Source organism: Notolepis coatsorum (assembly GCF_963971535.1).
Source record: "Notolepis coatsorum genome assembly, chromosome: 17".
Classification (NCBI taxonomy): domain Eukaryota; kingdom Metazoa; phylum Chordata; class Actinopteri; order Aulopiformes; family Paralepididae; genus Notolepis; species Notolepis coatsorum.
This window is the reverse complement of record NC_140181.1, coordinates 81,974,731-81,992,230: the sequence shown is the minus strand read 5'-3', so window position 1 is coordinate 81,992,230 and position 17,500 is coordinate 81,974,731. Positions and strand designations below refer to the sequence as shown.

Genomic DNA, 17,500 nt, shown 5'->3' with positions numbered 1-17,500 from the left:
AATAGTTTAACACACACACACACACACACACACACACACACACACACACACACACACACACACACACACACACACACACACAGACACACACACACACACACACACACACACACACACACTCACACACACACCAGCGTTTCCGTTAGCCGGTAATTACCGGTATTTGACCGGCAAAATCTGTTGAAGTCCGACATATTTCATCTCTCCGGTCTTAATGTCCGGTGAAAATAATTCCCTGAGTCTAAGCACAATTTGATTATTTGAATTGTATTAAAATAGGCTAAAATTAAATAGCCTATGCGATGAACGAAACGATCATTACATTTGTTTCCTCGTTGCTTCTAATAATGACAACGACGTTGTCAGACGGGAGCTTAGTGCTGGGTGTGCGAACTTGTGAGAAGCTGCAGAGCCAGAGCACTATCAGCACAATGCAGTATTCCAGCAGTACTCCAATTCAGCCATTTTCAGCCAATGTTGGGTGGGGGGCGCTGCTGTGCGGTTCCCAGAAAAGAGCCAATAACAGCTAAATCAGCTTCTCTGCAGCGCCATACTCTTTGCAAATAAGTCGTTGCGAGGTGGAGAGAGTCGTCACGCAAACCACGATAATGTTGCCGTCTCTCTGCTTTCTCAGTTCTTCGCTTGATATAATTAATACAAATGTCCAATATAACGGAATTCGTTAGCTCATAAAAATGTGATTATAACAGACTGCTGTTTAGTGTCGGACCGACTGCCCACATATACGCGGTCTATTTTATTTCAAGTCAGCAGCAGCACGGAGTATCGAGGGACTTATTTTATTTGGAATATATTAATTAATGACTGTATACGCAAAAGTAGACTAGTTTTAAGTAATAATATTATAAATCTACATGCCTTGAGGATGACATTCTTTATATAGCCTGCCTATCAATTGTTTTAAAGCTCAAACTATGACCGGAATTAATCTCATTTGTCCGGTAGATTGAAATCTTGCAGGTCACGGAGACCGGCAACAATTTTTTCTAACGGAAACCCTGACACACACACACGATACAATACATGTCATCGTCATGAGAACATCATCATCAAAATTGTGTGCCAGGTCTCCCAAGAAGCTAGTTAAAGCTTTTGGAGGGAGCCTGATCACAAACAAAGGCCTCCAAATATGGACAACATACAACATGCATAGGCTTACACACCTACCTACCTACTTACATACTAAATAAATAAATAAATAAATAAATAAATAAATAAATAAATAAATAAATAAATAAATAAATAAATAAATAAATAAATAAATAAATAAATAAATAAATAAATAAATAAATAAATAAATAAAACAGACAATAATATTCCCAAGTTTAGTTACTATTTACAGATATGATTTGAGCAATTTCTCTTTTTTGAAGGTTGTGAAGGATTTTGACTGTTTCAGACTCTCGTCGAGCTCATTCCAGATCTGCGGGCCCCTGCATGCTATACTTAGGCTGGCACATTTGAGCTTTCTCCTCTTACCAAAGATAAGATGCCTATTCCTAGTGTTATGGATGTGTAGGGGACGGCAGACTGGGACAAGCTCAGACAGTCTGTGATTCATGTTATACACAACTTGATACATCATTGAAGCATTTTGGTGGACATTAAAATCAGCAAGCCTCAGGAGACCAAAGCGATGGAATAGAGGATGTGTGGGTGTATTAAACCCGGACCATGACACAACACGTAGTATTTTATTTTGCAAACTTTCAAGTTTTTTTTAGATGGCTGGGGTAAGTGTTGCACCATATGACATTACAGTAATTAATGTGGGGTTCAAACAAAGTTTTATAGAGAGTGAGAAGGGCAGGTTTTGTTAATAGTTAATAAAATTTATTTAATGTGGCATTTGAAATTGAGTGACTCCTGATTAGCACGATGAGATAAGGTGTATTCTGGTAATTTTGTTTCACTCTCTGCTGTTATCTCCCCTCCTACAGTATAGATATTCTGGACAAGATCATATCTAACAACAAATGCGGTATCTTCTCAGGTTCATGGCCTGTTACATACAAAAAGGTTTGAGTACAACTGAGTGAGACGCCACATAATGTGTGCCTCTCAGTTAGACAACTGATACATAATGTGTTCCTTTCTGTTAGACTCCTGACACATAATGTCTTCCTTTCTGTTAGACTCCTGACACATAATGTCTTCCTTTCTGTTAGACTCCTGACACATAATGTCTTCCTTTCTGTTAGACTCCTGACACATAATGTCTTCCTTTCTGTTAGACTCCTGACACATAATGTCTTCCTTTCTGTTAGACTCCTGACACATAATGTCTTCCTTTCTGTTAGACTCCTGACACATAATGTCTTCCTTTCTGTTAGACTCCTGACACATGTCTTCCTTTCTGTTAGACTCCTGACACATAATGTCTTCCTTTCAGTTAGACTCCTGACACATAATGTCTTCCTTTCAGTTAGACTCCTGACACATAATGTCTTCCTTTCTGTTAGACTCCTGACACATAATGTGTTCCTCTCAGTTAGACTCCTCACACATAATGTCTTCCTTTCAGTTAGACTCCTGACACATAATGTCTTCCTCTCAGTTAGACTCCTCACACATAATGTGTTCCTCTCAGTTAGACTCCTGACACATAATCTGTTCCTCTGTAAATTAGACTTCTGACGCATAATATGTGCCTCTCAATTAGACTCCTGACACACTTGCACTTAAGACTCCTAACTTTGTATTTTCCTGGCTTGCGGTTATGATCAGTGCTGGAGTTCCTACAGCACAACGTGCAAATGTGATGTATTATTGTATTTTGTTTTCACATTTGTCATGACCTCGACCACAACTCATTCCGTCCTCTCTCCATCTCTCTCTGTCTCTGTTTTGTTGACCTTGTGCTTCCCCCGTCTGTCTCTCGCTCCTCTCTACCTCTCCAATAGCCCCTTTCGTGACTGCTGATGCACGCCTTGCTTTGAATACAGCAGTCACTTGCTCCACATTACTAGCCATGGGAACATTCACCCTGAAGCACTGGTTATTTACGTACGGTTCATTCTAAATTTATCACAGAGAAATTTCAAAGGTACTCACAGTTGCACGACGGTTTCACACACAAAAGCGGGGTGGTTTGAAAGCTCGGCGTTGCTAATAAACATTTTAAATAATTTTTATAAACGAGTAAAAATCACTGAGGTAGCGTTGCATTTTGACATGCCAGAGCGCTGTGCTTGCTGGGTGCACCAGGCATGTGACAAAGCAGAAGAAGAGAAGAAGCCAATCACAGCGCTCCGGCATGTCAAAATGCGGAAGAAGCCATTTTGACGCAACACTACCTCAGTGATTTTTACTCATTTATAAAAATTATTTAAAATGTTTATTAGCAACGCCGAGCTTTCAAGCCACCCCACTTTTGTGTCTGAAACCCTTGTGCAACTGTGAGTACCTTTGACATTTTTCTGTGATAAATTTAGAACGAACCGTTTGTAAATAACCAGTGCTTCAGGGTGAATGTTCCCATGGCTAGTAATGTGGAGCAAGTGACTGCTGTATTCAAAGCAAGGCGTGCATCAGCAGTCGCGAAAGGGGCTACCTCTCCAATAACAGACACTGAGCGCTGAGAACCAGTCTCCCCGGATTCCACTGTCACTCTGCTGCTGTGCTTAGAGGCTGGGTGGGGCAGGGCAGAGGGGAGGGACTGTGTGTGTGTGTGTGTGTGTGCGTGTGTGTATGCGTGTGCATGTGCGCGTGCTCCAAAGGAACATATACACAGGTGTGCACCTCAACCAGCCACACCCCCAAACCCCTATAAGAAACCATGCGCATCCGTCAGAGCATGCTGCGTGTGTGCACATGAATGTGAACGTGAATGCATTTTTTAAATTTGTATTAATTCAGTAGATTTGCTAGTTTTTGTTTTGTTTCTATTGTTTTAATATGTTTTGTTTTAGGTTTAATTTATATTAGTTTGAGTTAACACTATTGTGTTATTGTGTAATAAAACACAACAGACTCACAGTCATGAGTGAACAAATGCAACAACATCTCCTCATGCGTGCCGACTAAACGGAACAGTTTTTTTAATTTTTTTTAATTTTTTTACAGAAGTACAGAATATAATTCAGTTCACTTATTTTATAAAAAGCTAGTATTTATTTATATTGCAGTTAACTAAATTGTTTATTTTCCCCCCAAAACCTTTAGTTTCCGTGTTAGTTTAATGAACTAAAATAACCTTAGTGGTGGGGTCTGGCTACATAGTGGAATCAATAAATAATAAATCAAGAAAACCTAAATAAACCTCAGACTCTATTTTTCCGTATTTCATTTGTATCATCCTGAATGTGTGCATTTGTGTGTGCGTGTGTGTGTGTGTGTGTGCGTGCGTGCGTGCGTGCGTGTGTGTGTGTGTGTGTGTGTGCGTGCGTGCATGCGTGCGTGCGTGCGTGCGTGCGTGCGTGCGTGTGTGTGTGTGTGTGTGATGGGCCCTTGCCTTTTTCAGAACACCTTGCAGACTCTTCTCGTTCCATAAGCTGTAGAGCAGTAGAGCGGCTGCCTTACTGCCTTTAGGAAAAGACCTGAGGAAAGAAACACAGGGGATCAGAACGCGTGAACACTTTAGGCAACCAACATGCGCTTCCGCATTGCTCTGAATTGCTCTGATTGGCCGAGCGCCTGTATGAGCCACGACGCGCTCCTCAGAGGCAGGAATACTAAGCTCCCCCTTAAGCTCCAGGAGAGAGGAGAGAGGCTGAAAACCCGCAGTTCTAGTTTGTCATGACAAACTAATAAAAAATCGCGATTTACCCGGTGGCTACAACAACACACAGTGACTACATTCATCATTGTTTACAATGAACGGAAATCGCGATTTTTTATTAGTTTGTCATGACAAACCAATTAAGATAAGATAAGATAAGATAAGATATTCCTTTATTAATCCCCTTGGGGAAATTCGTGACACACACATACAGCTCAACGTCTCATTAATGATATTAACAACAACACAATCATTACATTTTTACAGTAACAATGGCACAGCATAAATTCAACAGACATGTACATTTGTTGACACATGTCATCATTACAGGAGGCCTGAGACACTGTATGCGATAGTCGGCTGCATTCCACCATGTAGAAACACAGTGGATCGCGCCTGGTGAACTGGAGGGGGGGCGGAGTGGAGGGGGGGGGGGGGGGGGCATTGGAGATTCGGGTAAGGAATTTGGTTGTGGAGCAGTCAAGGGGGGCCCCCACCGTCGCGCATCAGAGGCAGCCTGCCACGGCGTGGCGCCAGTTGAGTTACAACAACAGGGGCGGATGGGGGGGGGGGTGGGGGTAGGGGGGGCCTCATCAATCTTATCGCTTCCAGACAGTACAGTTTGTCTCCTCTTTCCCAGAAATCACACATCGCCGGAGAGTCAACTCCTCCGCGTTGACCTTGGCCTCGGTTCGTTCCACAGCAGAAAGGATAAGGAGGGTGTGGGAAGGGGGAGGTGATAACATGACATGCAGCTCGAGGCAGAAATGCCGCATATAGTCAGAATCAGGTCAATTTTGTCTAATCATCGTCACCATCGTCGTATCCCCTGTTACGGTACGGTGGCATCTTTATTTTCACGTCCCTAATTTCCGACGTGATATCCAGTATGGCCTGTGACCGCGAAAGTTCCTCTGCATGGTTAGAAGCAAGTCTCTCAAGAATTGTCTTCAAGCATGACTGTTCGTCTACGTGGTAGAGTTCGCCTCTTTCCAACATGGTCTTGGAGCTCAATTGTTCATCACCGCGCAGGGTACTTAGGTCAGCGATTTTCTTAAACAGTTCCATTAGGTTTTCCTTGATCCCGGCCAGATCCCTGGCCAGGGAAATCAACTTCTTCCGAATTAGCTTCAGGCAGTACCAGATCCAGCAGCTGACGGTGCCCAGGCCGAGCAGCATGACAATTAGAAGATATACGTCCTCAACGTCGTTTATCTCCAGCGGGAAAAAGCATATTGCGAGCCAGGTCCCGTATGAATTTATGGTGTATCCCGCCTGATAGCTCCCAAGCCAATTACATAATCCAACATATGTGTAAAGGCACAACATATTCCAGTTAACGGTATATTTTTTTAATGATTCGTTACGGCGCAATCAATACTTCCATGCGTTCGGGACCTCCATGTTTTGGGGGTATTCATCAGAAAAATCGGATCCGGGATTCGGCTCCCATCAGTCGGGCAAGAACTGCGGGTTTTCAGCCTCTCTCCCCTCTCCTGGAGCTTAAGGGGGAGCCGCGCTCGGCCAATCAGAGAAACGCGGAAGGCACTCGGCCAATCAGAGAAACGCGGAAGCGCATGTTGGTTGCCTAAAGTGTTCACGCGATCAGAACAGGAGACAAGTCAGTAGAGGAGAGGAGAGGAGAGGAGAGGAGAGGAGAGGAGAGGCGAGGCGAGGAGAGGAGAGGAGAGGAGAGGAGAGGAGAGGAGAGGAGAGGAGAGGAGAGGAGAGGAGAGGAGAGGAGAGGAAATGAGAATACATGAGAGGAGAGGAATGGAGAGGAGAGGAGAAGAAAGGAGAGGAGAGGAGAGGAGAGGAAGGGAGAGGAAGGGAGAGGAGAGGAAAGGAGAATACATGAGAGGAGAGGAAGGGAGAGGAGAGGAGAAGAAAGGAGGAGATGAAGGGGGATGATTGATTGATTGATTGATTGATTGAAAACTTTATTAACAGATTGCAGATTGGGTACAGTACAGTACAGCTCAATACATACAATTGTTAAGGGGATGCAGACCAGAGAAAGACTTTCGTCTTGTTTACATCAGGGTCCCCCATTTTCAATTCATCGTAACATATATGACATACATGACATACAGATAGACAGTACTGCTACATCTATACATTTATGACATACCAGATTTGCAATTACAGTACTGTTTGTGATACAAAAAGAGTCCAGAAAGAAAAGAGTATATACATTTGACGTAGAAACTGTACATTGGATTGGGTAGGTGGGGGTGGGGGGGGACTGTACATTGGAGGTGGGGGGGGGGGGGGGGGGGGGGGTTGGGTAGGAGGGGTGGGTGGGGGACACTGTACAACTGTACAAACAAAACTGTACATTGGATTATTGACAAGACCATACTTGGTAATTTACTGTACATTGGAGGGGGTTGTGTTCGGACATTTACAGGGGCCAGTTTCGAGTTGCAGTCTCCCTTAGGTGTTTTTTGAGAGTGTTTTTGAAAGTGGGTAGTGATTCACATTCCTTTACAGCTTTGGGTAGGGCGTTCCACATTGATGTGGCATAATTGCGAAACGTGTTTAGTCCCTTGTTTGAGCCGAATCTGGGTTTAACATGATTTGTGGAGCTCCCTCTGGTGTTGTGATCGTGGTATTCACTGACCTTTGGGAAGTATTTTGTCATGTACATGGGTACCTTGGTCGTGTAGTGTATCTTGTAGACCAGGCCCATTGCAAGTTGCTGTACTCTGTCGTCTACTCTAAGCCATCCTAGTTTGTCAAAGTGGGCAGGGGTGAGGTGGGTTCTAGGAGTAAGGTCAAGCAGTAGTCTGACCAGTTTGTTTTGAGATGTTTGTAATTTTGTTTTTAGCGCCTTTGAGGTGCTTTGGTACCATGATGTGCAAGCATAGTCGTAGTACCCTTGAATGAGTGCTCCTGCTAGAGTCTTCAGGGTATTCTTGTTTACCAGTGAGAGGAGGGGAGAGGAAATTAACAGAAAGGAAAGGGACAGAAAGGGAAAAAAATAAAAGGAAAGAAAAACCAAGGGAAGAAAGGGAAAGGAACACAAAGGAAACCAAATTAAACTAAACTAAACGAAATGAACAGAAAGGAAAGGGAAGGAACACAAAGGAAAGAAAATGAACAGAAAGGAAAGGAACAGAAAGGAAAGGAAAGGAGAGGAATACTAAGGAAAGAAAAGAAATGAAAGAAAAGGAACACAAAGGACGGGAACACAAAGGAAAGGTAAGAAAGGGAACAGAAAGGAAAGGAAATTAACACAAAGGAAAGAAAAGGAACTGAAAGGAAAGGAAATTAAAGAAAAGGAACATAAATGAAAGGAAAGGAACACAAAGGAAAGGAAAGGAACACAAAGTAAAGGAAAGAAAGGGAACAGAAAGAAAGGAACACAAAGGAAAGGAACACAAAGGGAATGAAAGCATAGGAGCACAAAGGAAATTAACACAAAGGAAAGGAAATGACCACAAAGGAAAGGAACACAAAGGAAAGGAAAGGAACACAAAGGAAAGAAAAGGAACACAAAGGAAAGGAAAGAAAAGGAAAGAAAATTAAAGAAAAGGAAAGAAAATTAAAGAAAAGGAACACAAAGGAAAGGGACAGTGTGTTGTGTGACACCATATTCACACCCATTCAATTTCACTTTATAACATTTGGAAAATAACAAGTTGCAGCAGCTACTGTAGCTAATGGAGGGCTGATGCAGGATAGATGCTGTGTGGGGTGACCTGTGCCACCACTGTAACTACCACTGTACTCTGAAATGACACACCAGGTCTCACCCATTCTCGCTGAGGTCCGCTAGTGAATTCACCAGCTCGTTGTTGACGATCTTCCTGGTGACCTCGGGTTCGGCTGGCAGCAGGCTCCGTACCGTGTGACAGGTGGCTGCTATTGTATCATCACAGTTCCCCATTTCCTTGCTGCCAGATGAAAGGAGGCCGGCCAGTTCCGAGAGGAGCTGCCGAGCTGGCGGAGGGAAGACAAAGTGGCTCTTTTGTCAGTAAAACAGCAAAGTCAAGCCAAGCAGCTCCACCTCCCTTAACCTCTTAAGCCCGGAGCCTATTTTCTGAAAATCCACCTAAAATACATACCTAAGTAAATGGAATATTGCTCCACTTCTACAAGGCTATTTGCATATTCTTGGTATCTAGGGACATCTATGGACCTCAGTGAATGTATTCCCAGTGTCAGAAATATTGTGTCTATTACTAGGCTTGCTTAAATTGTGATGAAACAAAGGAGAATATGAATTATGATTTTTCTTTGCATCTTTGACAGTGAATAACACCATGCTAATAATGACCAAACATTAAAAACTGCCACTGAGCTCGTTCAGTACCTTCTTGAGATCATGTGTACATGTAAATCTAAGGGAATGAATAAAGGGAAGATGATTAAACAGAAGGTTCTGTAAATAGTTTTGTGGTATATTATCCCGAATAATAAGAGTTATTAAAAAAATGCATACAGAACTATGAACCCCATAGATCCTTTCAGGAAGTGTAGTTTTGAAAAATTCCAACGCAGATCCAGAGCTATGGATGTCCGCTACAAAATAGCTGCAAATAAACTACAATTCCCATGATTCAAGGTTTTCCAAAATGGTCGCCTCTCATTTCGAAAAGGAAAATCTATCTAATAACACTTTAACATATTCCTAAACTAACATATTGATGATAATATACATTATAAATGCTGTTGTGACATGGTTATGATGTTTATACTTGAATACGTTTGAAAATAAAAACGATACTTTTGTAGAACACTCTGGAGATATTGATTTATGACACTATGTCATTTCAGGACCGGTAGGGTGGAAGAGGTTAAAACATGTAATAAAGTACTAATCCATAGCCTAAAGTATTATGTAGTACATGTCCAAATTTCATGAAAATCTGTTCAGAAATGGGTGATTAGGAGTGATTTTGGTAAACTGTGGAGAAAAGAAAAGCTCTCCAGTAAACCATTTCCTCATTGACTTCAATTCATTCAGCGTTTTTTTCTCTTCCTGTTTTCGCTCGTGACTTTTGACATGATCGCAGATCCCCATGTGGGGTATCATTGGAAAGCCACACTCATTGGCTACAACCCTGGCCAATAATTTTTGGGATCGCTCAATGATTGACGGAGCTAGAGCCCCGGGAGTCGGGGGTGGTAATACAAAATAAAAAAAGCTTTGCCTTGTACTTTGGCGCACGCCTCACTAATCGGCATGTAACTCGAGAACCGCTGAATCGGCAATCGACAGGCAACAAATAGGGCTTTAATTCTATTTATATATTGTATTTTATAAAATGTAGACCCGGTCGGCAAAGTGGCGATTCGCGCCGGTGGGCAAATCGTCCTCAAGAGTTCCCGGGGGCCGGGTCGGTGCCAGTTAAGAGGTTAGTCAAAATGCTTATGTTTGGATCAAATGCTTTATACATTATGTAAACCTTATTCTTACACATTGTATAATATAATATATAAACTTTATTTGTGTAGCACCTTTCATACAGGGAATTTCAGTTCAAAGTGCTTTACATCCGTAAGAATGCAGGTATATTAATCAACATCATATCAGAACCTAACATTCCAATAGGCTTCTTGAATTTCTGTAATCTGTTACAAAACATGATAAAGGTCATAGTAGGTATGCACCCAGCGGATAGTGGGGCGTAGAAATAGAAATAGAAAATAAGTAAAATAATAGCAAGGCTAAGACAGGGGAATAACATTATAATATTGAGGCTACGTTTAGACGGAGAGAGTCTGAACAGAAACCGCAAAAGTCGTCTTGCGGTCTCACTTTTAATTTTGCGTTTAGACTAGCGTTTTGGGATGGAATTCTGCGTGCAGACGACGCTGTAACGACTCGAGACGACTGGCGCATATGTCACATGACGTGCTGTGAAGACCCGCCCTACTCTACCTCTGATTCGCAGACTGTGGGTGGGGAATGTGATTGGACCAAAGCAGAGTCACTCACAGACAGTGGGTCCAGTACTAATAGTTGTGATAGCCGCGGGACAGATTCTTGTGTATTTAAAAGTACTGCCAATGTAGCCTTCAGGTGATCGCCATGGATAGAATCAGACATGCTTTGTTTACGCTTCTAGGCTACTGGCGCATGTCTGTGATGTAAGCAGTACGCGCGACGAGAGCCTTGACAACCTTTTCGTCATAGTTTTATGCGGTTTGACAGTTTAGATGATAGCGCAAAGGTTTATCGTTTCTAGGAATTCCACCCTGGAAGGTGGTCTCACTTTTTTACGGTTTCACCCCGTAAAAACGCTGTTTCCGTATAAACGAAAGGCACATCCGAATTTTTTTTTTGTGGATTCACCTGCTAGCGTTTCCGTCTAAACAGGGCCTGAGACATTTAATTACATCTCTCACCCTTTGTCACTTCAAAAGCGCTTTACCAACCCTCTTGGACTAAAGTTTTTTAAAGAGGGGAACAAATATGTATTTTCCCCCAATTTAAACTTTACTTTAACCACATTCGCTGGTCCAGAACGGTAGATGTTTAACACTCTCTTGGCCGTATGTTTTAATCATATACTGACACTCAATCCCTCACACATGTTGTGACTTGCATTGGAACCCATTGTGCACTGTCAGGAGATGACACTCGGAGTTACCTTTAATTTACAGAGACACCCTTCTGATCTATATGATGAATATGTCTATTGAAAGTCTGCCGTTTCAGGCACGACAAAACACGCTCTTTAAGAAGTCAGTTTTTGTCTTTAGAACCAAACAAACCAGTCTTTAGAACTGATTAAAAAAGATTACAGGTACATTAGTAAAACTAGCAGCGGTGTTTAGAACCAAACAATCAGTCTTTAGAACTGATAAAAAGGTTTTACAGTGATAAAACATTTTTACATTGTATTCAGTTTTACTTTACTGTCCCACAAAATGGGCATGCTGTCCTGCGTTTGGTCACAACGCTGCAAGATGAAATGGGAGCAGTAAACCATTGCATTATACTTCGGAAAGCATCCGTTTGAAAGTACAAACCTGTCGAGGACACGGTTTAATCTCTTTGCAAGTGCTTGAGGGCAAATCCCTCAAACAAACTAACTCTTGAATCTACACAAAAAGGGGTTCTCATGTGTTTATATGGATATAATGTACAGTACTGTATATAATTGTTTATGGCCTACATCATTTTTAAATAAACATCCTTTTATAACTGTCCACAAAGGAAAATAAAACTTTACGACCTGCACCCTGCAGTTATTTACTAGTGACTTTGAAGAGAAAGGTTTTGTATACAAAAGGATGAAAAGGATGTACTCTCAAAGTTCAAGCCTGTCAGCTGTAAGATGAAGTAATCAGAGCCAGGATGAATGGACTACCAAACACGTTTAAAAATAAATAAATAAATAAAACATAATCTGTAGAGGGTTGAACACCCCTACTCACTGAAATACAATCACACCGTAACATAGGCTATGTTATAGAACATAACATAACAGAGGCTATGTTATAGAACATAACATAACAGTGGCACTGGCTACCTTATAGAATGTGTAGTTTTAATGTTCATACTTCCACACAGTCAATATTAAATAGCCTACTTTTTCATTTGACTTTTTAAGTAGACTATTGAATGGGGGACTTTTACCAGAGAACTATTCTATCATGGTATTTCATGCGTGTATTTAAGTTTATGCTTGGAACAGGGTAAATCTGTGTTTTGCTATGATGCCCTCTAGCTCATGGAATGAACTCCAACAGTCCTCAACCTCTTAAGCCCGATCGGCCCGGTACCAGGCCGAAATTTAGTTCACGTCACAAATAGATCAATACAGTCCGTATTAAGTGATGTTGTGTTTCTTTTGCAAATGTAGTCAAGAGTAGAGACCCTAACCCTATCAAAACAGCAGTCAAAGTGTATATTCTCAGCACTACGTTTGTTTAGCAATGATTTTAAGTGTTATTAGCTAAATATGAGGTTATAAAAATCTTTGCACATTGCATCGGAAACCTTCCATTTACTTGGGTAGCCTATGTACTTTTAGGCGAATTTTCTGAAAATATGGCTAGGGCTTAAGAGGTTAAAGCTTGAAATTCTCCCCTCTGTTGCAGAGTTTAAAACCTTGATCTCCAACCATTGTCAACCAAGTTATCAGCGTGTTGAAGTGTCCTTGAGCAAGACACTTAACCCCTAATTGCTTCCGATGAGCAGGTCGGCACCTCGCATGGTTGCCTCCGCCATCGGTGTGTACATGTGTGAGTGAATGGGTGAATGTGAGGAACAAACATTTTAAAGCACTTTGGATAAAAGCTGCTATATAAATGCACCATTTACCATCTATGTACACTCAATGTGATTGTAAATGAGGGAAACCTAAGTTGCCTTTCTAGTTCAAATTAAGGTTTGAAATTAAACGATTTGTAGTACAATTTCCCACCGCTATATTGTACAGCTTCTTACCCAGAGAGTTCTGCAGGACGGTGGTCCGTGACAGGTTACCCACCAGGGACATGGCTGTCTTCTGCAGGCTGGGGTTGGGAGAGTGGATCAGAGGGATGATGTTCTCCAGAGCTCCCAGCTTCTGGACCAGCGTCTGGCTCATGACGTTAGAAACCTGGAGCACAGAAAAACCAACCCGGCACACAGAGAATGAGAAATCCCATCGGCATGGTGCTCGTACTCCATGCATTGCAGTTTACGGTTGATTATGCATGCCGAGGCATTCTGAGTGAATTTCGTAGTCTGTGATGTAGTGTTAGCCTGCTCTCTGTCTGTCTGTGTTTCCCTCTCTCACTCACCCCTCTCTCCTAATCACTCACACACATATCCGCGAACCACCCACAACCCTCATGATCCTCCGTGAACCCCTCATGACCCAACACGGACCCCTCACGACCCTCCACGGACCCCTCATGACTCTTATGACCCTCCACAGATCCCTCATGACCCTCCACAGACCCTTCATGACCATCCACGAACCCCTCACAGCCCTCATGACCCTCCACAGACCCCTCACGACCCTCCACGGATCCCTCATGACCCTCCACAGACCCCTCATGACCCTCCACGAACCCCTCACAGCCTCCACAGACCCCTCACGACCCTCCACGGACCCCTCACACCCTTCTCACCGGTCCCTTGTTGGCAGTGAGGTTCTGCAGGGCACCACAGCAGGCCTCCAGGGTGGCGTCCTTCTCGGAGGAGTCCAACAGAGACAGGTAGGTCTGCATGGCCTTGGTGTGGCACAGCCAGTTCACGCCCGATGGGGTTCCGTCGTCAACCACGTCAAACACATTCTGGAGAAGGGAAGGGAGGAGAGGAGGACTGAGAAAGGTTGTAAAGACCCTCCTTTTGAGCTCGTCCATGGGCAGAAACGGTGTGATGCAAGTGTGAAGCGCAGAGCTTGAATTGACAGAACGACCACCCCGTGCAAATCTACACAAGTCGGCTGGTACGCCACAAAATGTCTTCCATAGAATGTTTGATTGACCATTTCTGTTTCCGGGTATATTATACATGTGTGATTATTATACACAAAAGCATAATACACATAATTATCCATGCATGCTCTATATCTCCCTCTAACACTCTTCCTGTTGTAAACAAACAAGCAGATAGAATTACCAAGGAAAAATGCATAATTTGGATGTACATTGAAGGGCCAGATAGGATGAACATTTCAAATTTCGTAGTGTCGTGCAAAGTCCACACACAACACTAATTTCCATGACAATATTATCACAATTGACCGATCTCAAAACCCCACCCAATTTTCAAAAAAAGATGGCGGGGTTCCTGTGAAGGAACTGCATGACTCCTCACCTCTTTCGGGATCTTGCTGCTCTTGGGGCTGAAGCACCCGATGGTCGGGCTTTTCTTCCCATCAGAAGGGCTCGCTGTTGGGGTGTACTTTTCAAAGCACTGGGGCGACTCAGACTCCAACTGGTAGGTCAGGTTATGGAGGATACATGCACTGTTCTCTACAGACTACAGAGAGGAGAGGAGAGGAGAGCAGAGCAGAGGTTAGACATATTTTAAAACGATTGTACATTATGTCAAGGTGTGTGTGTGTGTGTGTGTGTGTGTGTGTGTGTGTGTGTGTGTGTGTGTGTGTGTGTGTGTGTGTGTGTGTGTGTGTGTGTGTGTGTGTGTGTGTGTTGATGAAGGAGAGGAGAGGAGAGGAGAGCAGAGCAGAGCAGAGCAGAGCAGAGGAGAGCGGAGAGGAGAGGAGGAGAGGAGAGAGAGAGAGGAGAGAGAGGAGAGGAGAGGAGAGGAGAGGAGAGGAGAGGAGAGGAGAGGAGAGGAGAGAAAAGAGGAGAGGAGAGGAGAGCAGAGCAGAGGAGAGGAGAGCAGAGCAGAGCAGAGCAGAGGAGGAGTTGTTTAGGTGTTCGTTTACATCATTATATCCCATTGAACCAGCAGGCCAATAAGGCTGTAGCTTATTGGCCTGCTGTATTTCTATAAGACGCAGGTAGTCGACACAGGCTGAGCGAGGTACCTTGTCGTCCGGATTGTCCTCCGCCACGCAGGACTGGACGTAGCTCATGATGGAGTCGATCAGGCCTCGGCACTCCTCATAGCCTGACGCTCCTTCTCCTTGGCACTGCTCAGGTTTCTACACACGCGCACACACACACACACACACACACACACACACACACACACACACACACACACACACACACACACACACACACACACACACACACACACACACACACACACACACACACACACACACACACACACACACACACACACACACACACACACACACACACAGATCCATGCATGTACACACATACAGATAAAATAAATGTTTTAATCTAAATGGTAATCAACCAGATAAGCTGCAGAAAACTTGGTATATAAGTATAATGGACTTTATATATATTGTGACAGATCTTCTCCCCCCTCCTTTGGATATGTGAAGGATGGGAGATATGTCCGCCACGGAAGGAGTCAATTAGGTAGCTGATTAGTACTGATAGAACACACCTGCACATAATTAGTCCAGCCACATCTCACGTGCACACACCCAGTCCCACACACTACATTAACACTAGGTTAGAGAGGGTTGAGTTGAGCGGAGTAGGAGTTGGAGTTGTGGTATAGAGAGAGAGAGATTGTTATTCAGAGTTGCGACGGTGAGAGGTAGTGAAAGGTGAGGAGAAAGCGAGATAGGTGTTCTTTGTGTAGTGGACCCTGGACTGGCTGAGATTCCCCTTGTGTACTGACCCTGGACTGGACGACTACCCTGAATTGTGAACAATCCCTTTTTCTGTCGGCAAGCCTGTTTCGTGTTTTTGACCCCGGACAGAATCACGACCATTCTATTGCTTTTCCCCTCTGGATTCTGCCCTGAATTCAATAAATACTTGTGTGGACATTCAATTAGTTTGTATTTGAACCGTGGCGAGCCTGAACCCTACCAGGTTCGTCACAATATATATATATATGTAGTGTATTTATATATACATATACACATTTCTGAAGACATATATTACCGCAGGCAGCCGCTGGCGTTGTAGAAGACGTCTGGGTGGATTTGTTGTTGGCACTGCTGTCTGACCAGCAGGTGAAGGGAACCACCACGCTCTCTGTCAGCACAGGCAGCGCTGTGGAGATCAGCTCCTCTTTCAGGGACTCAGCTGAGGACAGGTTCCACAGCAGACCTGCAGGGAGGGGGGGAGGGGGGAGAGAGAGGGGGGAGAGAGAGGGAGAGAGAGGGGGGGGAGAGAGGGGGGGAGAGGGAAAGAGAAAGATAGAGATAGAGAGAGAGAGATAGAGAGAGAGAGAGAGAGAGAGAGAGAGAGAGAGAGAGAGAGAGAGAGAGAGAGAGAGAGAGAGAGAGAGAGAGGGAGAGGGGGGAGGAGAGAGAGGGGGGAGAGAGAGGGAGAGGGGGGTAGAGAGAGAGGGGGAGAGAGAGGGGGGGGGAAGAGAGGGTAGAGGGGGGGAGGGAGAGAGGGGGGAGAGTGGGAGAGGAGGGAGAGAGAGAGAGAGAGAGAGAGAGAGAGAGAGAGAGAGAGAGAGAGAGAGAGAGAGAGAGGGAGAGAGAGAGGGGGTGATTTTACTTTGTGCTCATTTGTTGTGTGTGGAAGCACATGCATTGTCCTGTATATTCATGTACAGAGTGAGTCTGGAGGACTGATCTATTACCGTATTGGTAAGAGAACGCTGATTATAACGCTCTTTCTCAAATACTTTTTTGAATAACAAATCTTGTTTTTATAAAGAAAATAATTGTATTTGAAAATAATGATAATAAAACACATTGCGTTATTCAATATAAGCTGTTATTTGTATCATATTTTGGTAAAATCTGCCTTTATAAAAAAAAAACATTGAATAAAACAATAGGCTGTTGTTTTTAACATCTTTTCGTAAAAAGAAAAAAGAAACGTAGGCGTTTTTTTTTACCCAGGGTCACAAGGTGCGTCCGAAGTGCCAGCATCCACATTAGTTCTCACAGCTAGCTGAAGGACGGGGGTGTCCATCCCCCTGACCTCTCTCTCCCAGGAGGGGAGACTGTCCATCCCCCTGACCTCTCTCTCCCAGGAGGGGAGACTGTCTATCCCCCTGACCTCTCTCTCCCAGGAGGGGAGACTGTCCATCCCCCTGACCTCTCTCTCCCAGGAGGGGAGACTGTCCATCCCCCTGACCTCTCTCTCCCAGGAGGGGAGAGGCGAGTTTGTGACACGTTACACATGGATCTCTGCATCCAGTATTGGGGGACATTTACTTGTACAGAATCATCCCAAATAATCACTCTATGGCATCCTAGCACAACCTCACCCTCCAAAAAAACATGT

The 17,500-nt window shown here is 43.7% G+C and overlaps 1 protein-coding gene across 1 annotated transcript in view; it reads right to left on the bottom strand.

Moving 5' to 3' along the window:
• pkp1a (plakophilin 1a) overlaps positions 1-17,500 on the bottom strand; it is an 85,010-nt gene that overhangs the window by 7,187 nt on the left and 60,323 nt on the right. Inside the window, 9 exon segments of the mRNA XM_084334093.1 lie at positions 4,475-4,559; positions 8,500-8,686; positions 13,149-13,302; positions 13,820-13,984; positions 14,511-14,675; positions 15,187-15,260; positions 15,263-15,303; positions 16,196-16,238; positions 16,241-16,363. Coding sequence (XP_084190219.1) covers positions 4,475-4,559; positions 8,500-8,686; positions 13,149-13,302; positions 13,820-13,984; positions 14,511-14,675; positions 15,187-15,260; positions 15,263-15,303; positions 16,196-16,238; positions 16,241-16,363 — 1,037 coding nt within the window.